The sequence below is a fragment of the Phodopus roborovskii genome, unplaced genomic scaffold, assembly GCF_943737965.1.
Source record: "Phodopus roborovskii unplaced genomic scaffold, PHOROB, whole genome shotgun sequence".
Lineage (NCBI taxonomy): Eukaryota > Metazoa > Chordata > Mammalia > Rodentia > Cricetidae > Phodopus > Phodopus roborovskii.
The window spans coordinates 2,694,110-2,707,721 of record NW_026126566.1 but is presented as its reverse complement, the minus strand read 5'-3'; the positions used below and the strand labels follow the sequence as shown (position 1 = coordinate 2,707,721).

General features: G+C 47.9%; 1 protein-coding gene across 1 annotated transcript in view; it reads left to right on the top strand.

Annotated features, from left to right (window-relative positions):
• The window catches only part of Myo7b (myosin VIIB), a 64,805-nt gene that overhangs the window by 19,130 nt on the left and 32,063 nt on the right, over positions 1-13,612 (top strand). Inside the window, exons 8-17 of the mRNA XM_051202320.1 lie at positions 1,057-1,210; positions 1,634-1,710; positions 2,290-2,409; positions 2,572-2,714; positions 4,009-4,219; positions 4,621-4,756; positions 9,559-9,722; positions 10,504-10,641; positions 12,059-12,211; positions 12,768-12,866. Of these exons, the coding sequence (XP_051058277.1) occupies positions 1,057-1,210; positions 1,634-1,710; positions 2,290-2,409; positions 2,572-2,714; positions 4,009-4,219; positions 4,621-4,756; positions 9,559-9,722; positions 10,504-10,641; positions 12,059-12,211; positions 12,768-12,866 (1,395 nt within the window). The remainder of the gene's footprint in view (positions 1-1,056; positions 1,211-1,633; positions 1,711-2,289; positions 2,410-2,571; positions 2,715-4,008; positions 4,220-4,620; positions 4,757-9,558; positions 9,723-10,503; positions 10,642-12,058; positions 12,212-12,767; positions 12,867-13,612) is intronic.

Below are 13,612 nucleotides of genomic sequence, written 5' to 3'. Positions count from 1 at the left end.
TCCATGGAGAAGTTAGTTGTTGATCTCACTCTCCGGGAAGGGCATTTATGATAGCCTTTCCACGGAAGCTGAGATTGTTAGTTGGGAGCAGTCTTGTAGTTCCCACGACCTTTCTTTGTGTTCAACTTTATCTTCAAACCAATATTGGCTCCATCTTTTATGTTCTCTCTCTCTGTCTCTGTCTCTCTCTCTCTTTCCTATTTTCCATTCCTAACCAGGCTCAATCCTCCTGGTCGCACATGCCTTCCTCTCCTCCCTCTCATTTTCTCCTACTTCTCTCTCCATTAGCTGTCCTCCCCCACTATACCTGAGGTCTGGGGGACTTGTCCCTTCCCAGTTCTGTGAGGGACTTTATATGAATCTCTTAGAATACAACTTGTATCCTGGTTCCTCTGGTGATGTGAATTATAGGCTGGTGATCATTTGATCTAGGTCTAAAATCCATATATGAGTGAGTACATACTGTGTTCCTCTTTTTGTGACTGGGTTACCTCATTCAGGATGGTTTCTTCAAGTGCCATCCACTTGCCTGCGAATTTCAAGATACCATTATTTTTTTCTGCAGAGTAGTATTCCATTGTGTAGATGTGCCACATCATTAACCATTCTTCAATTGAAGGGCATCTAGGTTGCTTCCAGGTTCTTGCTATTACAAATAGTGCTGCTATGAACATAGTTGAACAGATGTCTTTGTTGCATTGATGTGAATCCTTTGGGTATATGCCTAAGAGGGGGATTGCCGGGTCCTGTGGTAAACTAAGGGAAATTCCAAATTCTTAGGATCTGTTGTTTCAACAACCTCCATGTGGTCTTACCTCTGGGAATCCCCCCTTTTTTCTCCTTTCTTCCTTCCTTTCTTTCTTTTTCTTTTCTTTCTTTTTTCTTGCTAAGTTTGTTTACACGGCTGCTGCCCTTCAGAGTCCACTCAGAGCTTATAAGTTGGCTTTTCTGGGACCTTTAACTAAGTTCCTAAGCTGTTTTGACCTTGCTGGTTCCTGGCTGGAGGAGGTGAGATCTGGGATGACCCTGTCAGCTGAAGTGTCCTTGGTCTGGCAGGGGAACTGCACATCCTACGAGGGACTCAGTGATGCCAAGGACTACGCACATGTTCGCTCAGCCATGAAGATCCTCCATTTCTCAGATTCTGAGAACTGGGACATCAGCAAGCTGCTGGCAGCCATCCTCCACCTGGGAAATGTGGGGTTTATGGGTAATGTTGTTCTGGTCTTGATAACACCCCTGGGGAGGTCAAGTAGAGAGAAAGGGACAGCAGGAGAAAGAAGTCTGTGTGTCCTTGTGCCAGAAGGATTATGTGATCCAACCCAGTCTTGGAAAAACATATCCTGAGACAGGATGACCCCTGAGACTCACTAGCCCGTCTAGCTAAACCGAGTGAGCTCTAGGTTCAGTGAGGCCCTGGCTCAAGAAAGTAAGGTGGAGTTTGTGTGTGTTTGTAACTCTAGCGATGGTGAGAGGGTGGTGGCCATGACAGGCAGGTCCCTGAGCTCACTAGCCAGCCAGTCAAATCAAATGATGAGCCCTGGGTTCAGTTATAGACACTGCACAGTGTTTGCCTGCCTGGGCCCTCTATCACATCAGATTTCTCTCTCAAGATTACTGCTTCTCTACCCAGCTGCAGTCTTCGAGAATCTCGATTCCTCTGATGTGATGGAAACTCCAGCCTTCTCCTTAGCAATGAAGTTGCTAGAGGTATTGGATCATCATATCTGCTAGTTCCGATTGGGGGCTTCGACTGACAGAGCCCTGATTCTCATAGCCCTGTCCAGTTCTCCACTTCTATCTCCCACACTTTCCCAGCTCTGAGCCTGCATACTGTGGACTCCTGGGGAAAAGCACCAGGGCAGGGCAGGATGAGCTGATTAGTAACAATTCAAGTGACCAGTGTCTTCTCCCTCTTTTCTGTATATACCCTCTTTTAGTGGTTCTATACCCACCCTCTCCCTATGGGATGCTCTCGGGCTCCAAGCCCCATACTCATCAGAATGTTTGTTTTGTTGGAGGGCTCATTCCCCTCCAACCTTCCCTTACTCAGAAGACTTGCTTCCCAGGCCCAGAAGACTAACACGATCAGCATCACCAATAGGCAATCCTCCATAAACACTGTAATGGCACTCGTGAGACCAAGGCTGTCACCCCCACAGCCCTGGCTTTGTTTCAAGGCATTTCCATCTCCAAGGGGTCTTTGGTCACAAGAGGGAATAGGAGCAGGCGCAAGTCCCAAGCCAGGCTCTGCTGCACAGGTATGACCCGGTCCCACTTCCTTCCCAGGTGCAGAACCAGGCTCTTCGAGACTGTTTGATCAAACACACAATCCCCATCCGTGGAGAGTATGTCACCAGGCCCTTGAACATTGCACAAGCTACAGATCGAAGGGACGCCTTTGTCAAGGTACAAAGCACAGGGCGGGGCAGAACAGAGATGGTTGGGCAGGTCCCAGCTTGGGGGTAACATTCCTTGGGTGGCCAGTGTCACCAATCTGCATGCAGTCTTTCTGGGTAATGGCTTCTTCTGTTGGCTCAGAGACTAAATCTTCAACCTGTGTCTCCCCAGGGCATCTATGGGCATCTCTTCCTGTGGATTGTCAAGAAAATAAACGCTGCAATCTTCACACCACCCTCCCAGGATCCCAAAAATGTGCGGAGGGCCATCGGTCTTCTGGACATATTTGGCTTTGAAAACTTCCAGAATAATAGGTATAAAGACCTTAACCTATATTATTTCTGAAAATAGTATATAAAGGACTAGGAAGACAGCCCAGTCAGTGAAGTGTTTGCTATACGAGCTTGAGTTTTCTCCTTCAGAGCTCATAGGGAAACTGGGCTTGGTGGATTTGTAATGCCAGTGCTGGGGAGGTAAAGACAGGAGGACCCAGGTGGCCCACTAGCTAGCCAGGCTAGCTTATTGGTGAAAAGACCCAGTCTCAAAAAGCCAAGCTGGATGGCATCAAGGACTAATATCTGAGGTTGATTGAGTGCACACACACACACACACATGCACAATGTATCCGTGCATACTACACACATGCACATTGTGCCACGCACACTATATACATGTGTAATGCATTCATACACAACACACACACACACACACGCACACACACACACATACAAAGATGAGCAATGATTCTGACCAAGCTTGAGGGTACCTGTCCCCTTTCTCCACCTTACCCTGACCACTAGGCTGGGAGCACGGACTTCATACTCCCAATTCATAATGCTGGGGTGTCTGAAAGCAAGTCTGGACCTTCCTGCAAATATAGCCTGTGTACATTTTAACATCCCAGTGCCCAAAGAAGTCTATGTAACTAAAGGTCATCCCCAAGAGTCAGCTCACTTCCTAGTATCCACCTCTCTCTCTCTCTCTCTCTCTCTCTCTCTCTCTCTCTCTCTCTCTCTCTCTCTCTCCCTGGGAACCACTGATTCTCTTCCTGATTTTACCACATGGGGTCAGAGTGGCAGCAGAAATCAATAGCACGGACTCCTCTAGGAGCCTTTGTGGACCATTTCTGGCCTTAAACATGAGTAAGTTTGGGCTGGAGGGATAGCTCAGCTGTTAAAGGCGAGGCTCACAACCAAAAATATAAGAAATGAGTAAGTTTAGGCAGAGCATCACTGATCCCGTGTCCCAGAACAACTGGAAGCAGGTGTGGACATTGCCGCCAGACACCACTGTGATCAAGGCTGGGGAAGAAAACTAGGTGGGCAGGGGTCCAAATCTGGGCAGGTGATATCCAGGGCAAAGTGGAAGGCAACAGGTGGCCAGAGGGGAAGTAAAGATAGGGGTGCGCTTCCAGAGATTTTAGAATCAGTACCTGGGCCCTGATAGTCCCCTGGAGTCAGAGCAAAAGGAAGCATGTACTTAAAGGTGTGTGTATACAGCATATGTCTGGGGCAAGGATGCCTCAGGGCTCCCTAGGGCTCCCTAGACTGCAGTGGTACCCAGTTGACCCTGCTCCATACTGAGATGATGGTGGTGGTGATTCCACAGCTTCGAACAACTCTGTATCAACTTCGCCAACGAGCATCTTCAGCAATTCTTTGTGAAACACGTGTTCACAATGGAGCAGGAGGAGTACCTCTCTGAGAACATCACCTGGAACTACATCCACTACACCGACAACCAGCCCATTCTAGACCTGCTGGCCCTCAAGCCCATGAGCATCATCTCCCTTCTAGATGAGGAGAGCCGCTTCCCACAGGTAGGTGTCTGCCTCTTCCACCGAGTGGAGCCTGGATCCTAGTCTCTTCTCTGAGGTCAAGCAACTCCATGGTGTGGCGTGTGGAGGGTATTCTTGTGCACAGGGTTGTCACCACCTCTGCTTAACAAGCTCCAGCTCAGCACACCTCCTGCAGGATGACTTCCCAGATTGCTAAAGATCTGGATGTTTGTCCAGTGAGTAGAGTAGGAGGGCTGGCAAAGAAAGGAATAGCCCCTAGTCCCTATCGCTGAGTCTACAAGTCAGCAGCCAATGTGAGCTAGTTGTCCATCCACAGTGAGCTGTAAGTCATCCTGAGCCACCTTGCTTTGCCTCCTTGCTTGGCCTCCCAACCTCCTCGTGACACTGGGGCCTCAGCCCATAGAGCATCTGGTTTCTTCCAGGGGACCGACATCACTATGCTTCAGAAACTGAGCAGTGTGCATGCCAACAACAAGTCATTCCTGAGACCCAAGAACATCCACGACACCCGATTTGGGATTGTACATTTTGCGGGTGAAGTACACTACCAGGTAGAAGGTGAGCACAGGTCTGTGTATGACCCATCTGGGGCCAGCGTGGGGTACCATAGGAAGGAGGTAGCCAGGGAAGAGAGAAGGATGACCGCAGACTGCTGCTCAGCCCCCTTTCTCCACGTACTCAGTCCTGGATTCTAGCCAGGAAAAGGTTCTACCCACTGGGGGCTGGGCTTTCTGCCTCAACCAAAGCAATCATGATAATCCCCCCAGGTAGGCCCAGAGGCCTGTCTACCAGGTTGACTAGATTCTGTCAAAATGACAAAACACTCACTAAGCATTGCACACACTAAGGATGCCCTTTGTGGCTGGTTTCTTTCACTTACTCTAAGGTTTTGAGGTTTGGATGTGCTGATGTAAGTGCGTGGGATCAGCCCAATGTTCTCATTCTTGCACACTAAACTCTTTACTAACAGAGTCATCTCGCCAGCCCCCTTCGTTTCTTTTCATTGCAGAAGAATAGTCTGTGTTACTGGCCCATATTTTGTTTCTCTCTTCAATCGATGGGTATTTGACTTATTTCCACTACGCAGCTATAATGCAGCTGTGAACATCCAGTGCGGGCTTTGGTGTGGACACAGATTTCAGTTTTTCTCAGCATATATCCAGCAGTAGATTTCTAGGTCAAGTGTAGTTTTTGAGGACCCACAAAACTGTTTCCAAAGTAGCTGTGCTGTTTTACATTTTAAAATAAGTGTGTATGAGAGCTCCAGCTTTTTCACATGCCTTTGAATTTGTGTTAGCAGAGCATGACTTCCAGGAGTCTGTCCTCTCCTCTCACAGCTTGGGTCCTGAGAAATGAACTCAGGTCTTCAGACTTGGCAACAGGTACCTTTACCTGCCTAGCCATCTCAGTGGCTTATAATAGTGTTTTCCATATTCTGGCTATAAGTACCTTGTCAGATATATGGTTTCTAAAATTTTCTCATCCTGAAGGCTTGTCTCTTTCCTTTTGTCTTGGTGCTCAGGGCCTAACACACAGTAGGCAAGTGCTCTTTCTCTCCCACTGAGCTACATCCCAATTCCTTGAGTTTTGTTTTTGTTTGTTTACTTGCTTGCTCGCTTTCTAGAGAGGGGCCGGATGCATAGCTCATCCTCCACCTCCAAAATAGCTGGCATCACTCCCGGCTTCATAGCACTTTATTACCGGTGCCAAAGGTTTGATTTTAAAGAAGTCTGGGTTGCCCCTTGTCCTTTTGTTACTTGTGGCATAGCTTGCAGTCCACTGTAAGGTGTAGTGTCATGAAGGTTTTCTTTTTCGTTGTTTTTGTTTTGAGACAGGGTCTCCCTATGTAGCCCTGCCTGCCCGGGAACTTGCTGTGTAGCCAGGCTAGCCTCTAATACCTCTGCCTTCTGAGTGCTAGAATTACATCCATGAGCCACTTCTCCTGTCTTTCTCCTACGTGTTCTTTTGTTGTTGCTTATTTCTGTTTTGTTTTGTAAAGCAGATCACTATGTAGCTGAAAACCACCTTGAACTCCTGATCCTCTTGCCTCCACCTCCCAAGTGTTGATATTTGCACCACCATGCCCAGCTTATGTGGTGTGGGGAATTGAACCCAGGGAATCATGGATGGTAGGCAAGCACTGTACCAGCTGAGCCATATCCCCAGCTCCTTGCAACATAGTCTTATGAAAGGTTTAGATTTTACTCTTAGACATTGGATCCATGAGTTAACTTCACATTGTAGTCATGTCACTTGTGGTTTTGAGTAGAGGAACAAAGGAGTAAGGTGTCAGTCCTTTGTGCTTAGAAGAGTGGGAAGGTGGCCAGTGTGCTCTTGTGGTAGAGGGATATCATCTGCAGAAGTCTTTAAGCAGAGATGCAAATCTAGGTGCAATCCTTGCATGCTTTTCCTTTAGGGAGACAGATGGGCAGAAAGGCTGGTAGCTTACCCAGAGGAAGCAGGGTCTGGAGGTGGGGGAGCTGTGTTGGAAAACTAGGAAAATGGGGCTCCTTCATAGTCCTTGCCACCCCCTAGCCTTAAGCTCTTGGAAAGGAAGAGTCCCTGTATAAGTCAGGGTTCGCTAGAAGAACAGAACTAATGGAATCAATCTATATTAAAAGGGCATTTATTAGAGGAGTTTACAGACTGTGGGCCAACATTGGCTGTCTCCCCTTGGGGAGGACAAAAATCTAGTAGTTGTTCAGTCCAGGAGGTCGGCTGTCTCAGTTGGTCTTTGGTATATGCTGGGATCCTGAAGCAAAGGAATGCCTGAGCCACAGGACTGATGAACTTGCCACAGAAAGCGAGGGCAAGCAAGCAAAAAGTGAAAGCTTCCTTCTTTTTGTCCTTTTATACAAGCAGCCACTGGAAGGTCTGGCTAAAATAGGTCTTCTGACCTCAAATTATCCAGATTTAGGGTGTCTTCCATTTCTTTTCTTTCTTTCTTTTTGTGTGTGTTCTAAAAATTTATTTAATTTTTTCATTTCAATCCCATTTCCCCCTCCCTGCCCTCCTCCCACTCCCCCCACTTCTCTCCCCCCCCCCCATCTGCTGCTGGGAGAGGATAAGGCCTCCCTCTCCTAGGAAGTCTAGGAAGTCTGTCCCATCATCTCGTCCCATTTCAAATGACCCAATTAAGCAAAATCCCTTGCAGATCTGCCCAACTGCTTGGGTTTTAGTTGATTCCCAATGTAGTCAAAGTGACAACCAATATTAGCAATCATAGGTCTCAAACGCAAAGAGGACATTGAGCCCATCCTCCAGCACCCCTATGTATTCAAGAGTTAGGATTTTTTTTTTTTGTTTTGTTGTGAAGTGACATGAAACTTAAGAATGAAGGGACCAGAGTCGGCACAGGACACAAGACCAAGTTCTCAGCACAAAGATTTATTTGCTGTAGGGACAAAGAACTCCCTCTGGGTAGAGCGGAGAGACACATGTGGCCTGTAGGCAAATGACAGTTTGTAAAGGTAAAGAGGAGAAACCCTGCATTAGGATAAGGTGTTTAATTTTGGTTGGACAGGTCAATTAGATGAGCCAAAAGGGGGCTTTTGATTGCCAGACCTCAATACTTTCATAGCTGGACCTTGGTGGTCAGCCTCGGGAGGAGGAAGAGGCCAAATATGAAACTTTGGTGGCTAGCTTTAGGAATGTAATCTAATGGTTTAGAAAGCAGAGAGAATGGGAGGGAAGGGTAAAAGGCAAAAGCTGTCTGTGCCTCATTTGCCATGCTCCAGCCTGCTAGCGCCCTCCAAAGAGGATGCTAAGATTCAGAAAAATTCTTTCTCCAGGCACAAGGACCTAATTTAGAATACCCAGATTCCAGAAAAGCAGACACTTCTCTGGTGAGACACAGCTCACATCCATAGTCTCAGCACTGCTGTGGTGAAATGGGACATGGACACAGGGGAATCCCTGGGAGCTCAAGGACCAACAGCCCGGTGTACATAGTGTTGAATAACAAGAGATCCAGCCTCACCTGAGACAGAAGCAGGGGTATCCTCTGACCTTCACACACACAGGCACTATGGTATGCCCATGCCCATACTCTCACACATGATTGCATGTACACACACACACACACACACACACACACACACACACACACACACACACCACAGAGTATTTTTAAAACAAAAGCAAGGTTGGGTAGTTAGCACCAAGCCTTACCTAACCTACATGAAGCCCTGCCATTTGATCCCCAGCACTAGGTAAACTATGAATACTGGTACATACCTGTAATCTCAGCTATTAGGAGGTAAAAGCAGGAGGGTTAGAGCATCCTCAGTTACAAAGCAAGTTTGAAGCCAGCCTGGGCTATGAATGCCTGATCTCAAAAAGTGTAAAGCAAAAAAAAAAAAAAAAAAAAAAAATACTAACATGTCTTATTTTCCTTATTTTCCTTTGGGCTTCCCTGTTATACCCATGGTTTCATATGGTCATGGCGCATCTCTCCTTGTAGCCATCTCTCCTTGTAACTTCACACAGTCCCCTCTCAGAGTTTAATGACACTGGCCATACTGGGTCAAAGCCCACCCTCATAATCTCATTTTGCCTTAATCATTAAAGGCCTCCCTCAGGTTGGAGTAATAGCTCATTTAGTAAACTGCTTTCTGTGCACATTTGATGGCTGGAGTCAATCTTCAGAAGTCATGTTAAAAAAAAAAAAAAAAAAAAAAAGGCGGGGGAGAAAGAAAAAGAAAAAAGCTGTAAGCCCAGCACTGGGGAGACAGATCCCTGGGGCCTAGCCTATTTGGTGAATTGCAGGCTAGTGAGGGACACACACACACACACACACACACACACACACACACAGAGAGAGAGAGAGAGAGAGAGAGAGAGAGAGAGAGAGAGAGAGAGAGAGGCTGACAGCACCTGACCTCCACATACATGTGCTCTAGCCTCCACATCCACAGGCACATACGGGCACTGCACTTACGCAAACATGCACATTTACAGGCATACAAACCCTTCTCTTCACACAGGAGATCCATATTGGATCCATAGTACTGAAAGCAAGGACCCCCAACAAATAAATTCAGCCCAGAACACTATCCTCCCATTTCTGAAGGCTAGTTCGAGTTGGGAAACTAATCTTATCAGAATGTCCAAGACTCAGAAGCAGAGTAACCATATTCTCTAGGCAACAGTGGGGAGTGGGATGGGTTGCAGCAGGGGGTTGAGAGTTTCGAGGTCAGAAGTGTCTTAGTGCTGGGTGGAGACAGGCATTTGGTCTGAGTGGAAGATAGAGAGTATGCTACAGTGAGACACTCTGGAGTCCCTCCAGGCATTCTCATCTTACTCAAGTGATGGGGGACATGGCTCGTTTGGCCTGAAGGGTCACTATGCTGTCCCCACAGGCTTCCTGGAGAAGAACCGAGACATGCTGAGCACAGACATCCTCAACCTGGTTCATTCCTCAAAAAACAAGTTCCTGAAAGAGATATTCAACCTGGAGTCACCACAGATAAAGCTGGGTCATGGCACCATCCGCCAGATGAACACAGGAAGTCAGTTCTTCAAGGTGGGCTCCTCACCTGCCACCCTGACTCTAAGGCACTGGCCCACACAGATATGACCAGAGAGAGCCTTCTAGGGGTATGCAGCATCCCCAGCATGCAGCATTTTAGTATGCAGCAACCCCACTGTGCAGCAACCCCAGTGTGCAGCATCTCCAGCATGCAGCATCCCCCAGTGTGCAGCATCATAAGTGTGTAGCTGGCACCCAAGAAGGCTTGTACTGGAATGAAGGAGAGAAAGAGGGAATGAAGGAGAGAGAGGGAGAGAGAGAGAGAGAGGTAAGGATGGAAAAGAGAGGAGGAAAGAAATAAATTCAGAGGGAAGAAGGAAGAGGGGAAAGTAAAAAAGAAGGGAAATGGGCTGGAGAGATGGCTCAGTGGCTAAGAGTGCTGGCTGCTCTTCCAGAGGACCTGGTTCAATTCCCAGCACCCACATGGCAGTTCACGACTGTCTGTAACTCCTGTTCCTGAGGATCTGACACCCATGCAGACATGCAAGCAGGAAAAACACCAATGCACATGAATTTTTTCTAAAATATCATTTTTTAAAAAAGAATGGAAGTAGAGAAGAGGAAAGGGGAGGAAAGAAATGAAGGGGAGGAAGGAAGAAAGGGAAGAAGACAGGACAGCGGGAAGGAGAAGGAAGTGAAAGGGAAAGAAGGGATGGGGGAGGGATGAAGGAGGAAGTGTGTACATTTGTTCCAGGCGGCGACCCTCACTGTGACATGATCCCCAATTCCGCAGGCATAGCTCCCCTGTCCTCGCGCCCCTTGTTTCTCTTTGCAGTCATCAGACTCCACCAAGCGCCCCCTCACCCTTGCGGGCCAGTTCAAGCAGTCCCTGGACCAGCTGATGAAAATCCTGAGTCACTGCCAGCCCTACTTCATCCGCTGCATCAAACCCAATGAGTACAAGAAGCCGCTGGTAACTAGGAGAGGCTGGGGTGTGCCAGGACGGGGTACTGAGGGGTGAGTTTGACACATAGAGTTGACAGCCAGGGCATGGCCAGCATTATAGCTGCCCACTGTCCCCACGTCACAGAAAACTGGTGTGAGTTGGTTGTAGCTCAGTGGCTTGCCGTGCTTCAGTCCACTCACACTCTTGCTTTTTAGTCCTTCCATCCATCATCTTCTGTGTGTACTTGGCCAGGCTCTTAGCCTCGTTTTCCATATCTTCCATGAAGTCAGACTTACTCTTGTCCATCGGATGTTAGAAATGAAGCTGTAGTCACAAGAATGTCCCCGTGACCCAAAGCATCTTTGGGTGATCAGCAGTGACAAGCTCACCTAGTGGGAAGTCTGCTGGGACTTTGGATTCGGGTTTGGTCAGAGTCTGTTCTCACGTGGTTGGCTCATCTGTATGAAGCTATGCAGTTTGGCCTTTGGGGCCAAAGTTTATATTTGGGAAGGCAAAACTCAGGAGAATCAAAACTTACATTTGGGAACTAGAAACTGTAAATGTATGTAGGGGTTTACAAAATGGCACTTTCTCAAAACTGAATGCTCTTGTCTCAACTAACCTTTTGATAGAAAAAATACTATGTTTCTTGGAAGGGGTATAACAAGGGTAGGAAGTTATGCTATGACATTTCTCCCATGTAAAATCCACACATAGCAGTAGATAACAGTTGTTTCAAATGTTGGCATTTATGAGTCAGGCCCACTCCTGTATTAAAACCTACGGGAGCTTTCTCCCTGAGTGGTAGGGACTAGAGGGACACCCATGATGCCCTAATCTATAGAAGCTGTTTGTTCAAAGGCTGTAAGCACAGATTCTCCCCAAACAAGGAAATATTATTTGCAAAGGCAAAATAACTAAAAACCATGTCACAGGGAAATAAAAAGATATTTATGTGTACATGTTAGCATATGTATGCGAGTGTGTATTGTGGGGATGCACATATGTGTACATGGAGGAAAGCATTTTATGTTTGGTATCTTCTTTTATTGCTCTCCAAGTTATATGGTTTTAAAATTACTTTATTTTATGTGTGGATGTTTGGCCTTGGAGACATTTTCAGCCCTCCCACTGCTGTCTTCAGAATGTCATTTGAAATTCGGGTGCAGTATGACATGCTTGTAATTCCAGCACCTGAGAGATAAAGTAGAATGTCATTCATGTTCAGCTATATATCAAATTCTAGGCAACGACCCCCCCAAAATAAAAACAGTCATTTTAGTTCAATCGTGCATTTGTTACTTTCTTCTGGTCTTTAGGGAATGGCTGGATGGGTCCCTAGGCAGGTTGACACCCCCCACCCCCCCACCCCCGCAGTAGCAACAGTGAGTGATTTTGGAAGGTGGGATCCTTGGCTCCTCACCCCAGTCTTCTCTGCCCACAGCTGTTTGACCGAGAGCTGTGCATTCAGCAGCTGCGTTATTCTGGCATGATGGAGACCGTACAAATCCGCAAGTCAGGTTTTCCCATCCGCTACACATTTGATGAGTTCTCACAGAGGTTCTGCATGCTGCTGCCCAGCCCTGAGCGCAAACAGGTGTGTCTAGCCACTGATAGAACCTTGTACCTCCCATTGAGTCCTCTCCACCTTCCTGATCACCTGGACCATCCCTGGATCCCTAGCGTCAACATGATCTGTCTGTCCTTCCTTTTGTTCTCCTACTCTCTTTGTGCTGTATCGGCAAGATGGCTGACTCACAATGGCTCCTTCTTGATGCTGGTGGCTGTGTGTGTTTCTTTTCGATGCCTGTGGGTTTACTCTACTCTCCTGAGGACATCAGGTCCAGGATCTGAGGGGTGGCTAGGAAGCATTGTGGGATAGGATGTTCTGCCATCCTTTTGTAGCCTGCAACCATCCCAAAGTTTGGATTGGTCTGAGGCTAAGTGTTCCCAAGCTACATGGAGGCTCCAGGCCCACCAAGTACCCTATGTGCCCCTCATCCACTCAACCTGGCGTGTACGCAAGTGTCTGAGTGTAGTCAGACAACCCTTGTGGGGAGGCTTGTATGATAAAGGGACCTCTGCTTGAGCAGCCCTGGAGGAGGCCCTCACCGCTCTCCAGAGGCCCTGGCCACCCCTGGTTTTCTCAACAGTTTCAAGACAAGCACCGCCAGATGACCTTGCGCATTGCTGACCGGTGCCTGGGGACAGACAAAGATTGGAAAGTGGGAAGGACCAAAATCTTCCTGAAGGTGAGATCCCCTCCCCCTGCCTCCTGGGAACAATAGGGAGGGAAGGGGAAGGGAGGGGAGGGGAGGGGAGGAGAGGGGAAGAGCTCCGCCCTGCCTGCCCTGTCCCAGCTAGACTGTATGCTGGTTTCTCTAACCATCAATTTATGCAGTTTGTCCCATAATGGGGATCTGGGATCCAAACAGGAAGGAAATAGAGAGACAGGGTAACAGGGACTATCCCAAGGGAACTGCCCAGGAAGATGGAGTAGCCACGAAAGGCCACACAGAGCAGGGCTTAGTTTGTGATGGAGAAGGAATGAGAAGAGAAAGTTCACCCCTACATTCCTGGCTCCTGAGTCCATACCCAAGGTCTAGTCCAGTCTGTGTCCCCAAGCTCACCAGGGCACATGAGCACCTCAATCCTCCTGATGCTAAACAGAAGAAGAAAGCAGGAAAGGAGGGAGGGAGGGGGAAAGGGTGAGCAGGACCATACCTCTGTCTTCTGTAAAGACAACCCCTGCCTTCCTGGGCTATGGTGAGGCCTGTGATTCCTGTCTCAGGCCTCAGGGAACTAGGAGTAAGAGGCAGGAGAGACACCCACGGGTGAGGATACCCATCTCCTCATGCCAGCTCCCGTGAACTCTGCTCCTGGGCTGTGGGAACTATTTTCACACAGAAATGAGCTCGGGTGTGTTATACAGTCCACTGCAAATGTGTGGCTCTGGGAAATGAAGACTGACAGATTGAAAGAGCAAAAGAAGGCACTA